The 24421-nt window shown below is 36.5% G+C and overlaps 1 protein-coding gene across 10 annotated transcripts in view; it reads right to left on the reverse strand.

Moving 5' to 3' along the window:
* The window catches only part of Akt3 (AKT serine/threonine kinase 3), a 259832-nt gene that overhangs the window by 11059 nt on the left and 224352 nt on the right, over window positions 1–24421 (reverse strand). For all 10 annotated transcript variants that reach the window (XM_004853513.4, XM_087194057.1, XM_087194053.1 and 7 more), the window contains 2 exons: window positions 20954–21041; window positions 436–538 (listed from right to left, as the gene is read on the reverse strand). In XM_004853513.4, the coding sequence (XP_004853570.1) occupies window positions 436–538; window positions 20954–21041 (191 nt within the window). The remainder of the gene's footprint in view (window positions 1–435; window positions 539–20953; window positions 21042–24421) is intronic.

Here is a 24421-nt window from a genome sequence, read left to right on the forward strand (position 1 = left end):
ATGTATCAATATCAAGAGCAAATGAAATTACGTCTTCAGTGGGTGCTTAAGATAAAGCTAAAAGGAGCAACTCTATTTAAAATGAATTTTAAAACTATTCAGTATGGGGAAGCCCAGAACCAGCGCAATTCTAAAGGTGACACGTGAATGATCGAGGGCTGAGAAAGGGCTGCGATTCAGAATCTTTCCAGCTGATGTCAGAAGAATCTACTGAAGCAGGATGGAGAAGGGCTAATGGCTGTAACTTGGTCTGCAACTTTATACCTGGGTATTTTTTCTACCCAGAAAAGCTTTTGATATCGCCACACTGGGAGCTCCACAATCTTAGATGGGACAGCATAAAAGTCACTGTGGAATCTGACCTTGAAAAGACAAACATTTTTATACAGACTGTTTTCTTCAATTTTAGAATGTTATCAGTCACTGTCTACTTACATTTCTCAGGTGGTGTTATTGTAATAGTCTGAGCTGTGAATTCTTCGTCAAAATATCTGGTGTCGGTCTCAGAAGTTACCTGAGGCTTAAAAGGAGGCACAAGCTGTACAAAGGAAGGAAAAGAGCTATTAATGGATTCCGATTTAGGGAAATTCGTTTCTAGGTTAAAACTGGGGATTAAAAACACCAAACAAAGGCTGAGTCACTGTGCGAAGCAGATACGGTGTTTGGCTTCTCTGTCAACAGTCTAAAGATACAACAGTGAGATCTTGGTTGCTCTGTGTAAAATCTGAGAGATCAATGTGAAAAAGAACAATGGAGAGCCATGTAATAGGGTAGGAGGAGAATATTGGAAACTCTGTCCTAATTTCTGTCTGGTAACAAAATACAGACAGCATAGTATGGATGTCAACGATTGGGTCGAAAGATGGCTCTTCCCAGTGCAGCAAAATTGAAGCCCTGCTGGCTTTCCTATCCTCTTCCTGGTGCTCAGCTAAAGAAAGCTAATATTACAAATACAAGGGCTTTCCCCTCCCTCATGGCTGGAAATTGAACCCAAGGCGCTCTGCCAATGAACTACATCCCTAACCCCTTTTTATTTTTATAGACAGGGTCTCATCTTCCTGCCACAGCCTCCCAAGTAGCTGGGATGACAGGTGTGAGCTCTAACACCTGGCTTCAAAGTACAATGTAACAATTATTCCCTAGGTCACAGGTACGTGGAAGAGCTTTGCTTAACCGAGACATACCTGCCCTGCCCAGAGGCAGGGATTCACAGGAGCCTCTGAAGTTACATACAAAGTTTTTCCAACTTTTCCTGGATCCTCAAAGATGCCCTGGATCGAAAAGAGATTCAGAGCAACTTCTCTGGGATGACAGGGCATGAGGCGGGGGAGCTGGGCAGGGAGAGGGGCCCAGGTCACAAGGGTCTTAACACCTTCGGGCTTCCTTGAGCATAGGATGCCCAGGCTGAGAGCAGGAGTCAGAAGGCCTGCTCTGCTGAGCACCATTCAACAGAACACAACTGTCACACAACAGGAAAACAGCAGACAGATGGACAGAAATCAGCACATTTTATAAAAATTTTACAGAAACAGAGATACACAATTGGGTTCAGATTAATATATTTCCTCACTCTCACTGTTGGAAAATTTATGTTACGTAAGGCAAAACACCTTTATTTTCTGGACAAATTATAGTTTACAAAGTTGGGGAGTAAGCAGTTAAAAGCACATTTTCAAAATAGAGAATCACACTGCAGACTATGGAACATATTAAGAAACATTTTGAATCCCTTCTTTTTGCCATTCTTCCCGTCTCCCCAGTGCTCAGTTGCTCTGGTCTCCATCATGAGCAGGCCCTCTTTTGGGATGGAACCAAATTCAGCGTGTTTCCAGCCAGTAACATGGCCACTGAGCAACACTCCAGCTCACTCCTGCCGGCGGAGAGTGGAGACTGCTGCGGTTTCCTGCGGCTGCTGTCGGGGTGCAAGGACACGGCCAGCAGGGCGCTGCCTCTGCACACAGAACAGGTGTGTTCTCTTCACCAGATCACACCATGCACACACACAGAACACAGGAGGTGATGAGACACACCTCAAGGAGTTCCGGGTTTGTTTAAAAAACTAAGAGACAACTGCCCCTGTTTGGCATGAAACTGGGAGACTGGGACTCCGGCTGTAACAAAGACGAGTCCCCTGACTCACCATTCTGCAGCTGTGTGCCAGCAAGCCCTGCTCCCTTCTAGCTGGAGGTGGACTCGGCCTCTTCTGGGCAGCGAGCGAAAGTTTTGCTCCCTTGTCCCACTCTTTACCACCTGCTCCCTTCTAAAGTAAAAAATCTAACTCTGTTTTCAAGTTACGGGAAAGCTGTTGTCCTTTCAGATAAGAAGTATAATGGTCAACTATAACTTTAAAAACCCAAAGCACAGTTTTCAAAATATTACAGAGGAGTTTAAAAGTCTGTGTTCAAATGCTATGTCAGTACCAAGGACTTTCCTGACTCTGGACCTCAGTCATCCTCGTCATTTTCTAGCCCCTCACTGCTCTATTTTTCAACAGTTTTCTCCCCGCACCCATTTTTATATCTCATCTCCAATACAATATTTATGAAACTTAGGTTTTTCTTATGCCCTTGTGTCTTTGTCTTCTTCCAGTGCTGGGGACTGAACCCAGGGTCTTGTAAGTGCTAGCCAAGTGCTCTTCCACTGAGCTATGTGCCCAGTCCTACTGGTGTAATTTTGTCCTCTTTCTCATTTCCCATACTCTCCAGACAATGACAGATGTTTTCTGTCATACAGATTTGTTTGCAGAATTTTAGGATTCTAGAATTTTAATTTCTAGAACTTTACATAAATGAGATCCTATAGTACATATCTTTAGCTTCTTTCATTCTGCATGATTACTTTTGACATTCATCCATGTATCAGGAGTTCTTCCATGTTACTGGGTTCCACTGTAAGTAATACAACTTACCATGTCCATGGACATCTGATCTGAGTTGGTTCCAGTTTGGGGCTATTACAAACAAAGCTTCTATAAACCTTCATGTACAGTCTTGGATAGACAAGAGTTGTATTAATTTATTTTGGATAAACAGCAAAGAGTGGAATGCTGGCTCTTATGAAAGGTATATGTATGCTTTTTCCAGAAGCCACTCACTTGGTTCCAAAAGTGGATACCTTTACCATACACCAGCCATGCATGACAGTTCCTCTGCTTGCTTCCTGTTCTCACCAATGCTCATTTGGCCCGGTCCTTGAAGTCACATTTCCTTTGTGAATAATGATGCTAAGCATTTTCACGAATTTATTTCTTCTTTGGTGAAATGTCTGTTCAACTTTTGACCACTGTTTTTCATGTCATTATGTTTACAAAGTTTTTTTTTCTTACACATGCATGTCCTGTGTCAGGTTTGTAACTTGTACATATTCTTCCAGTTTATGACTGTTTGTTTCATTCTCTTTATAGTGCTTTTGAAGAAAACAAGTTCTTCATTTTGATAAAGTCTGATTTATCAGTTTCTCTTCTTTTGGGTCTGCTTTTGCCCTAAGAAATTTTTTTTATAACCCAATACTACAAAGTTTTTCTGCAGTGTTTTTCTGTCGAAGGCTTTACATTTTAGGGCTGTGATCTATTTGCAGTTAATATATGATGGGGATTTTTTTCCCCATTTGTATGTTGACTTTAGCACTGCGTGGTGAACTGAAATGTCACTGTACTTGTACTGAAAGTCAACTGACCATAAGGGCTGTGCTGTGGCTTAATACAGCAAGTCCTAACGGTAGTGTAGGTCCTCCAACTTTATTATTTTTAAGTTGTTTTATCTATTCTAGGACTTTTGTATTTCCTTATGAATTTTATAATCAACCTGTCAACTTCTACAAAACAGCCTGTTAGGACTGTGATTAACACTGTGTTGAATTCATATATCAATTTAGAAATAAACATCTTAAAAGTATTATCCAGTCTTCTGATCCATGCATATATCTCTCCATTTATTCACATTATCTGTAATTACTCTCCACAACATTATTTTTCACTGTAAAGGTCTTTCATATCTGTTGGCAGATGTATAGATATTTTATGTATTTTTTTACTACGGAAAATGGTATTTTTATTAATTTCTATCACCGCTTAAAATTGATTTTGTAGTCTGCAATTTTTTGTATATTTATCATGTATCAAGCAACAAATGGATTAAACTTTAGTAGCTCCCATTAGATTTTCTACATGTTCTTATTTTATGGAAAGATCTTTACTAATTTCTTTACAATCTGCAAACATTTTATTTTTTATTATTGCTTTAACTATAGTGCTCAATCTCCAGTATAATGTTGAACAACAAAGTGAATATCTCTGCCTTGTGAAAGTATCTGTCTTTCTCTATTAAGATATTAGTAAGTTTTTCCTAGATGCACTTTATCAAGTTGACTAATTTTCCTACTCCCAATCTACTGGAAGTATTTTGTTTTATTTAAAATTATAAACAGATCATAAATGGATACTGGATTTTCTTGATTTTTTCCCCTACATCTACTGAGATCCTAATTTCTTTCTTAGTCTGTTAATATAGTGAATTATTGCAATTTATTTTTAAATGCTTAATCAACGTTATGTTCCTGGAATGAATTCCCTGTATTTATTCTTGAATTTGTTAAAATTATGTGAAGAATTTTTGCATATAAAAATTACTGCATATATGTTTATTAGGGAAACTGGTCTATAGTTTTTCTCTATCTTTGTTTGCTTTTGGTATCAAGTTAATATTAGCTTCAAAGAATGAACAGGCAAACATTCTTTCATCTTCGATTTTCTGGAAAAATTTTCATACAACTGACACTATTCCTAAAGTGTTTGGTAGAACTAACTGAAGCCCTGTGGGAAAGGGGTCTTCATTGTGAGAAGGATTTTAACTACAAATACAATTCATTTAGCAGACATAAAGCCATTTATGACTTCTGGTCATATGTTTCTTCTTGGTAATCTGTGTCTTTCAAGAAATTTGTCCATTTCAGCTAAACTGTTGACTTTACTGGTCTAGAGTTTTACATAATATTCGCATGTTACCCACTTAATACTCATAGTCTGTTGTGGTATCACCACTTTCATGATAATAATTTGTCTTCCCACATTTTTGCTCAGTCAGGTTAGAAATGTATTAATTTTAAAGATCTTTTTTCTTTTATCAATTTTCTCTATTATTTCTAGTTATCTATTGCAGGGACTGTTGTTCAAATCTTTATTACTTATTTTCTTCTGTTTGCAGTAGGCTTAATTTGCTCTTTTTCTTGTTTCTTAAGAGAGAAGCGCAGGTCATGATCTTAAGACTTTTCTTTTTTTCTGATATAATCATCTAGTACTATAAATTTCCTTTGAAGTGTATTATCTTACAACTACACATGTTTTCTTTTCTTTATAAATTCTCTTCAACTATGTCTTTGATCCCTGGGTTATATACTATTATATTTAGTTTTCAAACATTTGGAGATTTTCTATGTATCTTTCTGTTTGAACTCTAAATTGCATTTCATTTAAAGGCAACATGCTTTAAATTAGTTGAATCTTTTAAAATTTATAGAATTGCTCTCATTTATATTGCTTTGATGTAGTTTATCCTTATAGGGATGAGGAAATTAAATCTGATAGTAGTGAAATGATTTCCCAAAGATTATACAAAAACAGGAACAGTAAAATCCAGGTCTTCTGATCTCAAAGTTTTTTACTAAAGCACTTAAACTGCTGAAGACTGGATGAAAACTGCTTTTGCTTTTGACTTATTTCACTGAACATCAGCCAAAGTCAAGATACCCAACCTGCAAGCATTATCTTGTCTTTCTTAGCCCCCACAGAAGCAGGAGAAGACAATTCAGTGAAATATAAACATCTGCAGAGGAAAGTAGATCTTTATGTGTGTGGGAAAAGCTACGGGGTTATGACTTGCAAAATATTGCAACAATACTCAAACAGATGCATTCCCACACAAATCATCAGGGATACCTAAATTCTGGATGTCATCACAAATCTGGAAACTATACATTTACTTTAAGTAACATAAAACATGTTCAAATATTGTGTTACATGGGCTGAGTCTCGTGTCTCCTGGTCATACGTTAAAGGCCTAACCCCCAAGTACCTCACAGAGGTGCTGTATTTGGATGTAAGGCTTCTAAAGAGATGGCCACACTAAGAGGAGGCAATCTGAATGATGCCCTTGTATCAGGAGAAGGAACGTGAACATAATGGGTACACATCAACGATGAGGAAAGACAGGATGATGACACAGGGAGAAAATAAGCAACAGCAAACCAAGGGAAGAGGACACAGTTGGAACCAATCCTTGATTCTGGACTTCCAACCACCAGCAAAGTGAGAAAACAGATTTCTCTGGTTTAAACCACCCAATCTGTGGCACTGTGTTATAGCAGCCCTAGAACAGTAACACAAAATTCTCTACCTTCACTTGAAACTATGTATTCATCTCTTCTTTCCTTTCCTCTGGTCACATCTCTCAAAACACTCCTGTATCAACTGGCAGTGTGCAAACTCCCATTTAGAAATGATAAAGTACTGACAAAGTAATGTGTGACTACTGTGACTGGCAACTTGACTGGATTAAGAGATGCCTAGCAGTTCAGTAAAACTCACTTCTGGCTGCAACAGGGACAGGAAGTGGGGGATTTCAGAGGCAGCTGGTGTGTAGGCCAGCAAACTGACCCCCCTGACTTTGGGGGGCATCATCCAATAGGCTTGCAGCCTGGCTGGAATGAAAGGGAAGAAAGAAGAAGTTGGCTTGTGTTTGAAAAGCTCCATTCTGCTTGAGCAAGTGCATCTTTTGTTACTGCCATCATTGGTGGACATTAGACTCGTTTCTTCAGCCTTTCAATGCAGACTCTGACCAGTAACTCTCCCGGGAGCTTCCAAGCATGTCTCAGACTGGCACTACATCTTGATCCCTCCTCTTCTGTGGCTTCCAGCCTCTTAACTGAGATGCTACTGGATCCTTGGGCTCCCCGGTGCACAGATGGTCAGTGTGCACCATCTGCTTCTGATCTTAAAATCCCTTACGTAACTGCTGATTCTACTCTGCCAGAGAACCCTATCAATACAACTATAAATCTAAGCTTTTATGTGCCACTCAGTAAGTAGCTACTAACTGCAAACTCAACATATCTTCCCCCCAAATGCATCATACTTGGAACAGACCTTTCTTTGGTGTTACTGGAAGGTGGAGGATCTGTAAGAGGCAGGATCTTTAAACCTAATGGGAGGGTCTAGAACACGAGGTGAGCCCCAGGGAAAGGTGGGCTTACGATCTCTGTCTCTTTCTTTCACTTCCTAGCCATCATTAGTTAAGTAGCTTGCTCTGCCTTAACTCTGGTCATAGGTATTTCCTTACCATAGGTCCAAAAGGAACAGGGCCAACTGTGTGAGGCAAATAAATCTTTTTTCTTCTTAAACTGACTCCCTTAGATATTATGCTCCCGTAACAGAAAGCTGACTTAGAAAGCTGTGACAGTAATGAAAGCTGACATGGTATCAAGATGAAGTTTCCTTGCAATCTCAAGTCTATATAATGGCAGCAAACCTGCAGCCTCCTAAGTCCTTTGCACACTGATCCACTACCAAATTTTAAATGCTACCAAGTCACTGTAACAGTCACTATCCTTCGAAAAATATCTGTGTTTCTTGATAATGTAAGTGAAAGAACAGAGAGAGACTTTTCTTAATCTTGTCAGAATGAGTCAAATTTGACATTTCTGTCATGGCTGGAATGGCAGCATGGGTGTATGAACCCTAGTCTTTAAGAGACCTTCCTCCTCAGCAACAAAACACTTGCTGATACAATGTATCTATATTCTTTCTTCTGTTTTCAGTTCCAGGTACTTCAGAAATACAGAGCAGGACTTGAAACTTTCTGGGAAAGCTAACACAGACAGTGATTAAGGTGCCTTAATTACCTTAAAACTGTGGCTGTCTACCATTTTGTTTGTATACACGCAATACAATACTTAGACCTACATATTTGCAATAAAAACTGTCAGGACTGCTGAACACTTAGATTTGCCACAGATAGTAATCTGATGCTGTAATTTTCACCTCTTTGAGATAACAGAATAGCTAAACTTAGGAGGAAACTCAGGTTTAATCTCTATTTTTCATGAAAACAGAATATACACGTATATGCATATATATGCATACATGTATTGGAAAAGCGGGAGTGTGGAAAGAGGGCTTAGACCTCGGAAAACAGAAGATCTATTACATACATTATTTAATTACATCACAGGCTAAGCTTTGCCATATTGATATATTCTTTGGCATAAAGCCAGAAATTCAAATAAGTATATTGTATTTCATTTATACAAAACCACACACCAGTAACTGGAAGTTTGTACCATTCACTTTGATCCTATTTTTTAAAAAAAGGACCAGGGGGCTCAAGTTATGCATCATACTTTTATATATAACTATTATATATGTTGCACCCATCAAAATGAATATTTTAGCTATGCCACACATTAAATGTTTAATGAATACGTACATCTTTCCCTGTCGAAATGTTGAAGGGCTTGTTAACATATTTTGTGGATGATATGTACTGTTTAAAAAGTAATTCCCAGAAATTTAAACTCATATTTTCTTTTTTTTTGGTACCAGGGATCAAACTCAGGTCCTTGTACTTGTGCAGCAGGCGGCGAAACCACTGAGCTAAATCCCCAGCCCAACTCATATTTTATTTTTAAAAGTTTTTAAAATAAAATTTCTCATTTAAAAAGAACTATGCCTGTAATCCCGGGGAGCTACTTGGGAGGCTGCGGCAGGAACCAGCCTGGGCAACTCAGCAAGTCCCTGCCTCAATATAAAAAAATAAAACAAATAACTTTACAAGCATTCATTGAACTAAGTGTTCATCTGGGGATGGGTGATACTGTTCACAAACATCCACAGGTACATTACACTGTTTCAAGACCTCAGTTATGCTTGGAGTGCTTATAAAAGTTAAGGAAAAAAAGCTCTTATTTGTGAAACACAGGGAGCCTTTTGAAAAGCAGGTAGTAGAGACAATGCCACTACTTTGATGGTAGTGTTTATGGACAAGACACACGTGTCATAAGCCTCTTTATTACACAACCTACTTTCTTTCCCTCCTCCAGCAGACTCATCAGCACTGCGCAGCATCAGCAGTGCAGCAGACACTAACCACTATTTCTGATTAGCAATGGCCAAGAACATGGGCAAACAATGAGTGAGTATGTACTAGAGAGAAATGACACGAAGGGGGTCTTCAACTTATAAGCTGCCGTCATCATGTTTAATGCTGGGTTTGACGTTCAAAGGGCAGTAAGCAGAGAAGGGAATGTGCAAGAAAAGTAGGGAGAGAAGAATGAAGGAGAACCCTGAAGCACAAGATAGAGCCCAAAAGGGCAAAGCAAATACCACGTCAGCCTTTCTGGCTCCGACTTTGCTGATGGTGCATATGCTGCAAAAGCCAGGCCCTTGGTTAAGAGCTAAGCACACTCCAGCTAGGACCTGGATGGGCTGAAAGAGCACTCAGGGGAGGATGGGCAGGTACAGACCTGACCACCACCTATATCAATGCGATGAACTAAAGGAACAACATGAATGAGCTATGAAGCAATGCTGCTCCTATCCTCAAAATTCTCTATGAAAATCTCACATAGCAAACTCCAGTTCTGGGAAATGTGGCTCAGATGACTCAAGGTGGCTTATTATAAAACCCATCTCTCTCACACACACACATCTTGAAAACAGCCAGCAAAATATACAACTTATAAGATAATAAATATTTAAATAGGTACTCAATAAAGTTTATATTCAGTGAAAGTACCCTTCAAGAATCAAAGCAGAATAAAGACATAATCTAATAAAAGCAAACATTATTTTTTTGCCAGCTGAATTTTAAGAAATGATAAAAATTTCTTTAGGCTAAAAGAGGATGATACCAGAAAAAAACTTGGATCTTCAAGAAGAAATTAAGAATCCAAAGTGTTCTAAATTAGTGGTTATACATAGTGAAAATGGCCATACTTCCAAAACTGCTATATAGATTCAATGCAATCCCAATTGAAATCCCAGCAGCACACTTCATGGACCTTGAGAAAACAATCCAAAAATTCATTTGGAACAAGAAGGGACCCAGAATAGCAAAAGCAATTCTAGGTAACAGAGACATAGCAGGGGGTATTACAACCCCTTACTTGAAACTATACTACAAAGCTACTGTGATAAAAACAGCATGGTACTGACAAAGAAACAGACCTGAGGACCAGTGGAACAGATTAGAAGATGCCAAAAATACTCCAGACACACTCAGCCACCTCATCTTTGATAAAGGAGCCAAACACCCTTACTGGAGGAAAGATAGCCTCTTTAATAAATGGTGCTGGGAAAATTGGGCTTCAACTTGCCAAAGACTAAAACTAGACCTATATCTCTCACCATGCACTCAACTAAAATCAAAATGGATTAAAGATCTAAATATTAAAACAGAAACACTGAACCGGCTGGAAGAGAGGTTAGGAAGAACTCTTGAAGACATTGGTGTAGGAAAAGATTTTATGACCAAAACCTCAGGTGCCCGTGAACTAGCACAATCGACAAGTGGGATCTCTTTTTACTAAAAAGCTTCTCCACAGCAAGAGAAACCACCAACAGTGTGAAGAGACAACCCACAATGTGGGAAAAAATTTTCACCAGTGGTCCCTCAGACAAAGGTCTACTATCTCGAATCTAAAAAGAACTTAAAAAAAAAATCAGACCTCCCAAATTTAAAGACCCAATCCAAAAATGGGCATCTGAAATGAACAGACATTTCTCACACAAAGAAGTAGAAATAGCAAATAAATACATGAAAAAATGTTCAACATCACTGGTCATTTAAGAGATGCAAATGAAAAACAATGCTGAGACTCCACCTCACCCCAGAAAGAATGGCTGCTATCAAGAAATCAACCAATAACAAATGCTGGCAGGGCTGTGAGGAAAGAGGAACCCTGCTCCACTGCTGGTGGGAGTGCAGCCTGGTGCAACCACTGTGGAAATCAGTATGGAGATACCTCAAAGAGCTAGGACTGGAAGTCCCATTTGACCCCGCTATTCCCCTGCTGGGTATCTTCCCCCCCAAATTAAAAGAATCATACCACAGTGATATATGTGCACCCATGTTCACAGCAGCACAGTTTGTGATAGCTAAAACTTGGAAACAGCCCAAATGCCCATCAACTGGAGACTGGATAAAGAAAATGTGGTTTTTAAAAAATAAAATGGAGTACTACTCAGCCATAAAATGAGAAATTAGAGACATTTATAGCTAAATGGATGGAAGTGAAATAAATAGGACACACGTGTAAATACAGAATAGTTTCTCTAGTGTGAGAAACTGAAAGTGTAAATAAGGACTAAAAGGTATAATAGATAATGTGAAATAGGAAGAAAAGGGGCAAAGGGGAAGGGGAAGTGGGAGGGGTAGGGGAAAGGAAAGAAGGGAATTGAATTAATATGAGAAAATGAAAAAGAGGAAACAAAGTCTTTGTAAATAGGGAGGGATGGAGGGGTTGAAGGGAGGGCAGGGGAAGAGGGAAAAATAAGAACGAAGAGAGTATGTAAAGGTGCAAATTTCCAATGATGAATGTCATTATATTGTATACCTAAAATGTACCAATAAAAGGATATACAGTTAAAAAAATAAATTAGTGGTTATAGTTGCACAAGTCTGAGAATTACCTAAAAATCACTGAAATGTATGCATACTTTAAAGGGTGAATGATATCTCAAAAAATGTAAGGTTAATTAAAAAAATAGCTAGGACTCACTCTGCCTAGCATGTATAAGGGGCCAGGTTCAATCACAGTACCTAACAAGGGTGGGGGTGGGGGGGAGGAAGGGGGGAGAAGGGAAGAGGGGAAGAGGGGGAGACAGAGATGCAGACACACACACACACACACACACACACACACACACACATACAGGGAGAGGAATAAACAGTAAATATGCAGAAAAAATGATAAATACTGTAAGTTCTAACTTAAAATCTAGGACAGAAATGCAGATTAATGTTCAAATAGGATCACAGATATTTAAAGAGTAAGCCAAAAATCTTAAAAGTAATAAAGTCTGGAAAATTCACCTATAGAATGGGAGAAAGCATATGCACACTTTTAATCTGACAAGGGATTAGTATCCATGATATATAAGGAACTCAAAAAACTCAACAACAAAAAACCTGCAGATAACGCAAGTAAAAAGGGGCAAGTGATCTGAGTAGACATTCTCAAAAAGAGGTAGACACATGAAAAAGTGCTGAACATCACTAGTCATCATGGAAATACAAACAAAAACCACGTAAGTGCCAGCTGTTTATTTAAAAAGAGTAACAAATGCTGGCAAGGGGTTGAAGCAAAAGGAACCCTTCTACACTACTGAAAAGTACATGTAGAAAGTACACCTATTGGGGTGAACAGCATGGAAGTTCCTCAAAAAATGAAAAGTAGGGCTATCATATGATCCAGCAGTCCCATTTCTGGTTATTTATCCAAAGGAAATGAATTAGTTTATCACTGTGGAATTAATCAGTACCAAAAAGACAGCTGTAAAACTATAAAATCCTTACAGATTAAACTGCACACTTCTAAATAACAGGAGAAATAAAGAAGCCTCTAGAAAAATAAAAAATACTTTTAGCTAAATGAGAATGAAAATACAGTTTGTCAAAATTTATGTTATATAGAGAAACCAATGCTTAGAGGAAAACGTACAGTAGTGATTCCATCCAGGCTCGGTGGTGCACACCTCTAATCCCAGCACCCAGAGAGGCTGAGGCAGGAATACTACAAGTTTGAGCCCTGCCTGAACAACTTAAGGAGAAAAATCAACAAAACCAAAAAGTGGACCTTTGCAAAGATAATAAATTTCATGAATGCCTACATGTTAAGTAACTGTACTTCTGGGGCCAGGGATTTAGCTCAGTGGTTCCACCACCTGCCTCGAAAGCACAAGGTCCCGAGTTCGATCCCTGGTACCAAAAAAAAAAAAAACCCCACAAAACTGTACTTCTGTACACGTCAGGTCCATTTCCATCAGCTCTCTTCATTTTAACTTTTTATGTAGGTGCTATTTGGTATGAATATTACTTTTTAATGAATATATTAATGTCATGTATGCCAAAACAATCGACTTGCAAAATTTAATATTTGTGTATTGAAATCTACTCAGACCCAAATTATTGTTGTTGCCTCTGTTTATCCTTCCTGACATCTGACCATTAAACCTCTGTTCACTCTTATTTTTTCCAGTTTTCAGTGTACTTTTGTTTTAGGGGAAGCCCTTATAAGGAGCAATCTAGGTGTATTTTGTTCTTAACCCAATCTGAGAACTTTTAAAGTTTCAACTATTAACATTTCATGCCGTAACTAAAGTTGGTTTTGACAGCTGTCTGTGCTCTTTTTTAGCCTCAGTACAATGCCTCATGACCAAAAGAAGACAGTAATTATAATGTTTAACCATCAGAATATCTAGTGGATATATGGAACACATCTTTCTTTGACTGAAGTTTTATTTTATTTATTTATTTATTTACTTACTTACTTTGGTACCGGGGATCAAACTCGGGACCTTGTGCTTGAAAGGCAGGCACTGGAACCACTGAGCTAAATCCCTGGCCCTGACTGAAGTTTTAAATGAGCCATTATTTGAGTGTGAAGAAAAACATCAACATGAAGCTACCTAGAAACCTATTTTTAGCCTTTCATCTCTCTTGTTAGTATTCCTGTTACGTGAAATAATAATAATAATTAACATCTGCGTAACTGCCATCAATCAGTCTTCAGGCCAAAATCTCAAACAAAAAGTAGAAAGTCATGACTCAGTCGACAAGCTCTGTGTGACACTTCACAGAGGATTTTGACACATCTTACAGAAATGTGTCCCCAACCCAAGTTCCACTGTTAACCATGAATATTCTCCATCTTCTCACCCGCCTCAAATTCTCCCCTCCTTCTCTCCAGTCCATTTTCTTGTTCTTCTCTTTTCCTTACAGAGGTAATCCACTTCCAAAATTCTAACTAAACTCTGAATTCCCAGACATACACATTCATTCTTGGTCTCACTCTCCAATCTTAATGCTGTATTTCTAAGCCCTTGGACAATTCTATCTGGAATTAAACATTACCCAAACCAGCTATAATCTTTCACTTTAAACTTTCTCCCAATATTTTCAGAATAAAATAACAGTCCTTATTTCTTGACAGTACCTATAGAATTCACATTCTTTTCTTTGTTGTCCTTTATCTTCTTTAGTTAAATGCCCGTGACTTAACACTTACACAGTGCAATAATCTCTTAAAAATAAGATTTTTTTTCCACACTCTTCTCCCTGAAAGTCTATACCAACAAAACGTGAAAAGGTGCAGTTACCTCAAGCCATGTGCTTACTTCAGGGTTCTGGCAAGTACATAAGCAAACCCAGGAGCTGCCCTTTTAAGGAGATGCACTACATTCACAAGCCACCTCTCCAGTGTTTGCACAGAGTTTCCATGCACCATGGATTCCTGGCTTCTCCAGGCAGCACATCTTCCTGCACTTCACTACTTCGCTTTTCTCACATTGTTCTCCCCTTCTTAAATGTCACATTTCCATTATTTCCAACCCTATACTTCTCCCGATGTATTTTTGTTTTCCACAGGTCTTTCCAAACCCAGAAAGTTCATGCCTGAGAAGTAGAGCTAAATTAGCCTTGGCATAAAGGCAAAGAAAAAAGAATACAAGAGAAAGAAAAAGAAAAACTCCAGTAGAAGAACAGGCCTATATAAAGGACTTATATAAAGGGTACTAAAAATGATAAGTATATTGTATTTTCAGCCACTTTAAAATATACTCGACATCAAAATATAATCACTATGCATTGTGATGCATATTAAATTGTAAAAATAAAATATAAAAATAACATCAAAAATGTTTAGGAAAAGAAGATAATGATACCGTAAAGAATGGAAGGGGGAAACAGAAATATGTTGTGGTCTTTGATGGGCGTAAGTAGACTGTGATAATGTAAACATGTATATTGCAAACTCTAGACACAATCTTAAAACAAAAAGACACACAGTTCATTAGACAATAGAAGGTAAAAGCAAAATCATAAAAATTCTCAATAAATCATAAAAGTGTAGACAAGAGAAATAGCAAGATGATATATTTAAAACTATGTCAATAGGCTACACATTGTATTTCACTAAAAATCAATTACCTAAGAATAAGAAAAAAGAACAAACTACATGGTGTCTAAAAACTACCACTTTAACCGACAAGTTAATAGTAAAATGAAGAGAAAAATGTATCACACAAAATTTTTACAAAGCTGAGCATTTACATCAGTATCAAAGGAAGATTTTGGAAACAACAATGCCATGGATATTGAGAATGCAGAAATAGGTAACTTTACCAAGAAGACGCAATCATCTTCAATCTAAATGAGAATGCAGCTGATAATGAAGCTGAGGTGTGGCTTGGTGGTACTGTGTGCTTGCCTAGCAGAATATGCAAGGCCTTGGCTTCCATCCCCAGCAGTGCAAAACCCAAACCATCAAATAACAGTACCATTAAAACACATGAAAAGTTGAACAAATTCATAGTCATAATGAAAGGTTTCACCAATCTTTGTTAGTAACTGATAATACAAGCAGACAGAAACTCAGGATACAGACTGTGAACTACACTATTAGCCATCTTGACAGGACATACTTTTACCTTAAGGGAACCATCTTAGGAGGAACATGTCAAACATTAAAAGCAGAACTTATATACCAACATAAACCATTTTCTGAACCATAAACCAAATCTTGATAGTTTCAAAAGAATTAAAATGATATTCTCCAACCACAAGAAAATTAAGCTACAGAATAGCTTCAAAATTCATATACTTGAAAATTTAAAAACACTTCTAAATAAACATCAAATTAAGAAGGAATCAGAAAGGGAATTAAAATATTTTAAATGAATATATATCAAAATTTCACAAGAAACTTTTAGTAGTAAGTGCATATGTTAGTATAAAAAAAGGTCTCCAAAACATTACTATAGTGCCCACCTAAAGAAACTAGAAAAAGAGCAAAGTATACTCAAAAACAGCATAAATAATAAAAGGCAAAATAATGAATTTCAGCACAGGAAAACAATAGAGAAAAAAATCAACAAAACCAATAGTTCTTTTAAAAAATGTAGTAAGTGATAAACATCCAGCCAGACTGATCAAAAAAGAGAAAACACGAATTACCAGTATCTTCAATAGCAGACAGATCATCAAATACAGATACTGCAAATATTACAAGAGACATCACATGCATTTCCAAGCCAGTAAATCAGAAAACTTAGGTTAAATTCCTTGAAAAAAACAATATTCCAAAACTTATTCCTGAACACATTATGACAACATCCCCATTACTATTTTAAAGAAATTGAATTCTTCGTTAAAACCTCTGGCAAAATCAAAATTCCATGTCTAGGTAAGGTCACTGGTAAATTCTACCAAATCACTGAGCAAGGAAGATGATAGATTCTATAAACCAATGAGGAGGGAATGCTCCCTACACCTTGTTTATAAAAGGCAAATGTGATCCTGAAATGAAAATCACATAAGTACATAAACTCAGTAATCTAGAGACAGAATTTCTTCAAGAGGTATAATGAAAATCTTCATAATATCAGATTTTATAACATCTTTAAATAATTTTAGGCTTAGAGAACATTTACAAAAATAGTACACAGTTACCACATACACCTTACTCAACCTCACTGAAAATTTAACATCCTACATAGCCATTCTGTAATTATCAAAACTAAGAAATTAACATCAATGCAATAATATTAGCTAACCTACCATTACCAACTTAGAGTTCACCATTTTTTCCCACTAATGCCACTTTTCTATTCCAGGATTTAATCCAGGACCCCACACTGTAGTCACCATGCCATCTTACTCTCCTCTAGACTGTGAAAATGCCCCCACTGTTCTCTGCCAATTATGAATGAGACTGACAGTTCTCTGACCAGGTATTTTGAAGAATGTCCCTGTGTGGGTTCATGTTCCTCAGGCTTTCTCATGATTATCTTGAGGTTATCATTTTGGAGAAGAGTTCTACACAAGTGTTATTCTCTCCTCAGCACATCACTGGTGGGCTACATGGTGTCAGGATATGGTACTGCCAGTGACGTAAACCTTGGTCACTTGGTGAAAACACTGCCTGCAGAGCGTCTCTAGTGTAAGGTAAGTGACTGACCGTGCCACTCGTGACGGAGTGTTCTACCCCTGGGCTATGTCTCCAGCCCCAGGCATTGTTTTTATCTTTGTAAACAAGAGTTTGGGGCAGATACCTGGAGACTATGCAAATCTCCTCTCAAACCCAGACTACTCATTTTAGCATTCAGGGGCAGACCCGGCAGGCACCAATTCTTACTTTGTTGTCCTAGGGGTGGATTCTCTACTTCTCTTACTCCTTCTATCTTTAACTGGAACTCATCTTTAAAGAAGACATGTCCCTTCCCAGTATTACTTTTTTCAATCATTTATTTATGAAGCATGGGCTTGTGGGTGATTATGTTATTCTTTGGATAATAATCTAATACTGTATTTATTGTTACTGAAATTGTTCCAGCTTTTGCCACAAGGTTGACTCCTTTCTATCTGACTTTTTTAAAAAAGCTCTTCTGAACTTTCTGGCATCACAAAATACTTCAGGCTTATCTTTTATTTTCTCCTTATGAGCCCCTAAATCAATCACTTCATCAAGGAGCTTGGGTTCCTTTTACTGGTGCACGAAATTTAGAAACCTATACCTGGCTGCTAGATGTGCTCATTAACTACTGTAGCTCATTAGCTAAACTACCATTATCAACTTTATTTATAGAGTTCACCATTTTTGCCACTAATGCCATTAACATCATACTTAACATTGAACTTAATGGAAAAACATGCTTTTCTCTCCAATTTCAGAAACAAAGTCAGACTGTTCACTCTCACTACTTGTATTCAACACTGTCTTAGTTGATATAATAAGACAAGAAACAAACTGCGTAAAGATTTAAAATGAAGTAAACATATTTCTATTTATAGAAGATTATGATCATCTATGTACAGAATCATAGGTAATCATCTACCAAAAAGAATTCTACAAGTGAATTGTCCAAGTTTACAGAATATAAATTGATATAAAACACTAGTTGTATTTTTATACTCGCTGCAGGTGAAAATAAAACTTAAATACCATTACATCAGATGATATGCAATACTTAATGATAGACCTAACAAAACATGTGCAAGATGTAATCACTGAAAATTAAAAAACATTACTAAGAGAAATTAAAACCAATGGAGATACACTGTGCTTACAGATCTGAAGGCTCATTGTTAAATCATTAGATTTAAACCACACAAAAAAAATCCTAGCAGGTTGACAAACTGAGCATAAAATCGATATGAATCTTAGAATTTACCTAGATGAATTCATACTAGATTTCCTGAAAGAGAATTTTAAAGCCTGATGGCACTGAAATGACTTAAGTGTTATGTGGGAGCCCAGCAAATGGCCTTGCCCATTCTTCAAAGGAGGCACGAAGCAAACCAGAACTGGGGTCTAGATTTTAGTTCTGTGCTGTGAGTAGTGATCACCCTCCTTGCAATTAAAGTTAGTTCACTTTTTTTTTTTTTTGCCTAGAGAGAGATTTAGATCTCCCTTAAAGATACCGGCAACTCCAGATGTCTTTCTGCCACAACTTTTAGAAAAATGGTCCATAATTATGTAATCAATCAATGAAAATAATAAATCTCCCAACACATTAATAAAAGCCATAAAATACCTGGTCTTAGAGATGAACTGACCACTCGTGAATAAATTACAGATTTTAAAGATATAAGGATCCAGTAAAGATGTTCAATTTCATAAATTACTTCCTAATTTACACTGTCCAAAGAATGAGAATTTTAACTGAATTCATTAAAATAGCTACCAGTGTCAGACTGGTTCTTTTCATTTATTTTTCTGTGATATGATACAAATCCAACTACCACATTTTCCTAGCTTTCTAGAAAGAGACTCAAGATATGAAGGCACTGCTATAATGCTGAAACCAGCGCCTCGTCTGATAAGCAGGACCCCTCAAGTCACCTGGTGCACAGTACTGTTCATGGAAACTCTACACTTTGTGGTTGTATTTCTTTATGCAAGATCCTTTACACCTTTGCTCAAATTAAGGGGCTTTTACAATTTTTTTTAATCATTTTAAACAATTAAACTAATTCCTCCACATACACAACCTGCAGGCGTTGTCTTGGGAGCTCCTCTCCACCCAACTTGCAGACTCTTCTGACTCCATTCACCCCAGGTGGCTGACCACTTTAGGTGTGGCAGCCTAGTGGAGGGGCCAGGACAAGCCTTGCTTCTTCACTACTAGGCTGGCTGGATTCTCAGAGCTTTTTCTCCAGGCCAAACTATCATTTACCATGAAAAGCTGAACTGTAGTAAGGAAACCACCACAAGAATGAAAAGGTGTGCCCCTAAAGTTGGCAATACCATATTGATGCCTGAATCACTGTCTATTAAATAAGTGGTTTCTTTCTTTGATTCTGACCCAGATATTACTTATGGAGATACAGCAAGGCCTTGCTCTTTCCCACGTCCCTTTGAGCTGTGCTGACATAGCTCAGGAGGGGCTTCCTAAGGTACGCATCCATGTCATACAGACCATGAGCGATGATCTAAACCGGATGTCAGACTGTGTATATGTATTTAATAGACATTTAGGTCATTTAAGAATTATCACAGGCTTCTCATAAGAGTTGTAAGAAGCTAACACCACAGCTCTTGAATGTAAAATAGAAACTCAAAATATGTGAGACTGGTTGCCTTGAAGCTTTGAATACAAGGGTTAAACATGGTGTAACTATTTTAAATGCTTAGTTATAAGAAATGGGTAGGAAATTTGCTATATTTCCAATAGCAACAACATAATGCAAAAATGAAATACTTGTGTTCCTCAAAACACATAGCATTCCATCTCTATTTAGAGCTAACAGAGAATAGCTGGTATAAAACCCTAAAAAAATGTGGATAAATATTTCAGAGAATGAATATTAAGGAAAGCTAAAATAACTGAAATGGATGGACTAACAAAAATAACTAGATAAAAATTCTAAGTAAATTGGGCAGGGGATTTAGCTCAGTGGTTCTGGCCACTGCCCTGCAAGCACAAGGACCCGAGTTCAATCCCCAGTACCAAAAAAAATTCTAAGTAAATTAATGAATTACTAAAAATTTCATATTAAAATTTTGTACAAGCATTTAAAAATCAAAATATCAAAATCACTGCTGGCACTAACAATATTTGAAATACTAAAAATGTAAGAAGATGGAACAAATGCAATGACTTCATGTCCTAAATTCAAGTATAAATCACAAAAGTAAGAGCAAGTAACAAGATTATAGTAAAAAATAAAGACGTAATTGGTAACATCTATTTTGTAGGCACTAAAGTTCTATTTCAAATGAGAAGTCTAAGATAATAAAGTTATTATTACTTTGTTAAATATAAAAACTACATTTCTTTAAAATCCTTTCACAATGAGGATTTGGATATATTAAAGTGTTTGCTTTAAAATTAAAATTCTTAAAGTTATAATTGTTTTGCTAGTTTTTCCTGAAGAAAAATGTAACATTAGGTATATTTCATTTTTTTCAGTTAAAGAAAAAATGAGAGGCGAACTACCAAATTGCTAAGTGGGAAAAAAAGAGATTAATTCTTTGAAAACAATGAATACAATTTCAAGAGGCATTTGGGGAGTACAAATGATAAATAAAAATTTGGGCTAAGAAGTTCAATAGTCACCTAAATGTCACAGTAAAATGGAAAATATCACTATATCATTAAATTTATTCACTTAAGTTTTTGCTATAAATTCCTTTTAGCAGAGTAGCCAAAATATATACATACCATGCCATAAATACATCCTACCTTTTTATCATATACATCTTGCCAGTTTACTCCAGAGAAGAAACTGTGTCTCATAATTTCTTTTGCATCATCTGGTCCTCCACCAAGGCTATGAGGACAAAAATTAAATTAAATGAATATAAAACATTTATATCAAACCAATGGGTTAAATTTTTTGTGAAAGTGTAATTTTCTGAGTAATAAATAGTTCTTGAAATACTCAGAAAAATAAAAAGCTTTTGCTGTAGGATCTCATTTTTCTAATGTCCTATGAACAAGAATTAGCTTCAGAACAAATGGAAAAGAGTAGAGATTTTGCAGACAGACCTGAAAAAAGCAACCACTTTTGGTACTTAGGAGAGATACTGTAAGGAACAAGAAGTTTTACATTAGTTTTGCAAAGTCAGAAATAACACAGGCAGCACCTAGCAGACAATGCTAGCTATCAGCATTATCAATTCTCCAAATTAGCTTCCTTTTTTAATGACTCAAGTCAAAAGGTACCCTTGTCAATATAAATTAGGAACAATTAAAGCTCACTGGAAAATAATTTATGAAGTAATGTTATAAACTTAAACTATTTCCATATCTCAAAAGAATTCCACAGAAACACCAGTCTACATGATATTACAATGTGATCTGCTTTGCAATTTGCAATATGCAATGTGAATTAAAAAGTTTAAAAATACTCCTCTCTCCCTCCTAGTTTCTGAAGACATTCTTATTTACTTAAATAATATATGGCACAATATAAAATTCAGGTGTTTTCTAATATAGTCCATATCAGACAATTAGAAAAAACATAGAAAAGCAAGAGGGAGGAAGGGATGGAAGGAAGAGAAAAAAATAAGGAAAAAAGAGGAAAAGAAAGTAAAGGAAACCTATACAATCTGAATTTAGCATATCACACTTTCTTTGGACTTATTCACAGAAATTATGTGAGCTGATAACATAACAAGCTCTCTGGGAGAAATTATATACATACATAATTTTACTATAAATTTTACTGATACCAAGGATATGAAGAACAACATTTATAAAGATTAATTTAGTTAATGGATTCTCACAGGAACTGTTGCTAATTTTTGCTGAACCACAAAAGCCAACTATGGATTCACATGGCTTCTAATTAGTTCTGACATGAACACTGGTTGATATTTTTGTTTAAAGTCAAAGACGAGGGCCAGGGATGCAGCTCAATGGTGCCACATCTGCCTGGCTAGCACAAGGTCCTGAGTTTGATCCCTGGTAACACACAAAAAAATTTAAAAATAAATAAAAAATAAAAAGTCAAAGATGAAAGTGATACAACAGAAATATTTGTCAAACTTTACTTGTTTGTCATTTATGTGAGTAAATTCCTTGTTGAATGGCTGATAGTTGTGGAATAGACAAGGAATCTACTTGTGTGCCATTTACAATGTAATCGGTGCAGACACAACAAACTTCTAAATTTCATATGCCCCATTAATGCTTTCTCAATGATTTATTTTTTTAGCATGGAAATTTTTTTTTGTTTTGCATTAGTAGGTTTGCCACACATAATAAAGACATTCGCTGTGGGGAGCTGGTACACGTACATATCCCATCTTAATCCTTTTTACTTCCCCTCCTTCCCTTCCATCTCTAGATTGCCTTCCCATCCCCAAAAGATCTACCTATTTCCTATCGACTTTAAATTATTTGTACTACACTTTGGGTTTCTCATATAAGAGAAATAATATTACATTTAAACTTCTGTGACTGATTTATTTCACTTTAGCATTGGTCTCAAGGTGCATCCATTTTTCTACGAAAAAACTCAAATTTAACTTCTTTATGGTATTAGTCTGCTGTGTTTTATATATATATATATATATATATATATATATATACACACACATATACACACACTACATTTACTTTATCCATTCACCTATTTCTCCATCACCTTCTTAAGTATAACAATCAAAACAAGAAATCAAACAGGTGTGTAGTACTGGCCAGTTTTGGCAATGTAAAAACTCCCCCTATGGCCAATTTCAAGCTATCATAGTAGTTATCTATAATTACATATTATTTTCATAGAGACATAACCTCAGGAACATAGGTAATAGTAAAATGTAATAAAATTCTTAGGAAGTGGTGAGTTTTGAGTATTTATTACCTTTGCTTTACTATTCATGACTTATTTTGTGTACAGAATGCATCAAAAAAAGGAACACATCAGGCAAAGAAAAATTTGTATAAATATTTTAATACTAAATTTATTGAGACTTGAGATTAATACAAATTACCTTTGGTCTCTACAATTACAAGAGGTGCTCAAAGTGGGGGCCATTAGCTTCCAGATATTTATTAGTATAGCAAACTGCTGAAGTGTGGATACATTTTTGTGGCAGACTCTGTATTTATAAAATTTAAGTTTTTACAATGTCTTGTATTAAGCATTCAGCTCACAAAATTCCTAAAACTTTAACAACTAATTACTAACTCTAACACACCATTTGGTAAGAAGAAAATCAGCCACTGAAAATACAGTCTAATGAATTCTGATTATTATATATAAGAAACTGACACACTGTCAGGATGGGAAAGAAACAGTCAGCTGACGCCCAAGTATCTGTGGCGATAAGTGGTTCCCACAAGCAGGTCTCCTACTCTGAGTTCTACACAGAATTCTTTCAGTGAACCACCTGTCAGACAGGAGTTTCCGATGGATCAGATCATAACAGTGGCATTCATACGTGGAAACTTCAGCCTGCCAATTCTGTATTTAGTTAATGCTTAGCATTCTGGTCACCACCCTCACTGTTCTTCATCCTATTTCAAGTTGTGCTTTTCTCCCCATAGTAGACTGCAAACTCCTTGGAAGGTGAAGATCAGTACTAGAGGATCCAAAATGCTTGCTAAAAGCAGAAACACCTAAATACATGCTTCTAAAAAGAATTTAACATTTCAAAGTAAACATCAAAGGAGTCTGCATAAAAAAAAAATCAATCTATCCTACTTTTTTACACTTACATTATAGGTTTTATTGTTTATAGCTTTCTGGCAGATAGCCTGGAATACTGTTTGCATTTGAAGTATGCTTGAGATGATGCATGGGGACTAGACAATCATAATCATTTTATAGACAAAACCTTTGAATCCAGGCTCAGCTATTCATTTTCATGTGAAACTTCAGTACTCAAACCTCAATAGTTTGGTTCTGGATGTAGCCACCATCTTTATCAAATATATATAGTGCCATCCATGATTAGTGTGCAAAGCTTCAGATTACAATCTTCAATTGCCATTTCAGAAACAGAGACATTCGTTAACACACACTTCTCCACAAAGCGTGAAATTGTCAAAAATTTCAATGTCAGTGGCTCTCCAATATAAATTTAAGACGCTATGCTTTGAACTGAGTTATTTATGTCTAAGAATATTAAAGTCCAATATGAAAATGACCAACTAAATCCTTAGAGCCTATGGATTTTCTTTTTCTTTTCTTTTCTTTTCTTT

Source organism: Heterocephalus glaber, unplaced genomic scaffold (genome assembly GCF_053883595.1).
Source record: "Heterocephalus glaber isolate CG9 unplaced genomic scaffold, H.glaber_assembly_v1.0 deba00001600, whole genome shotgun sequence".
NCBI lineage: Eukaryota > Metazoa > Chordata > Mammalia > Rodentia > Bathyergidae > Heterocephalus > Heterocephalus glaber.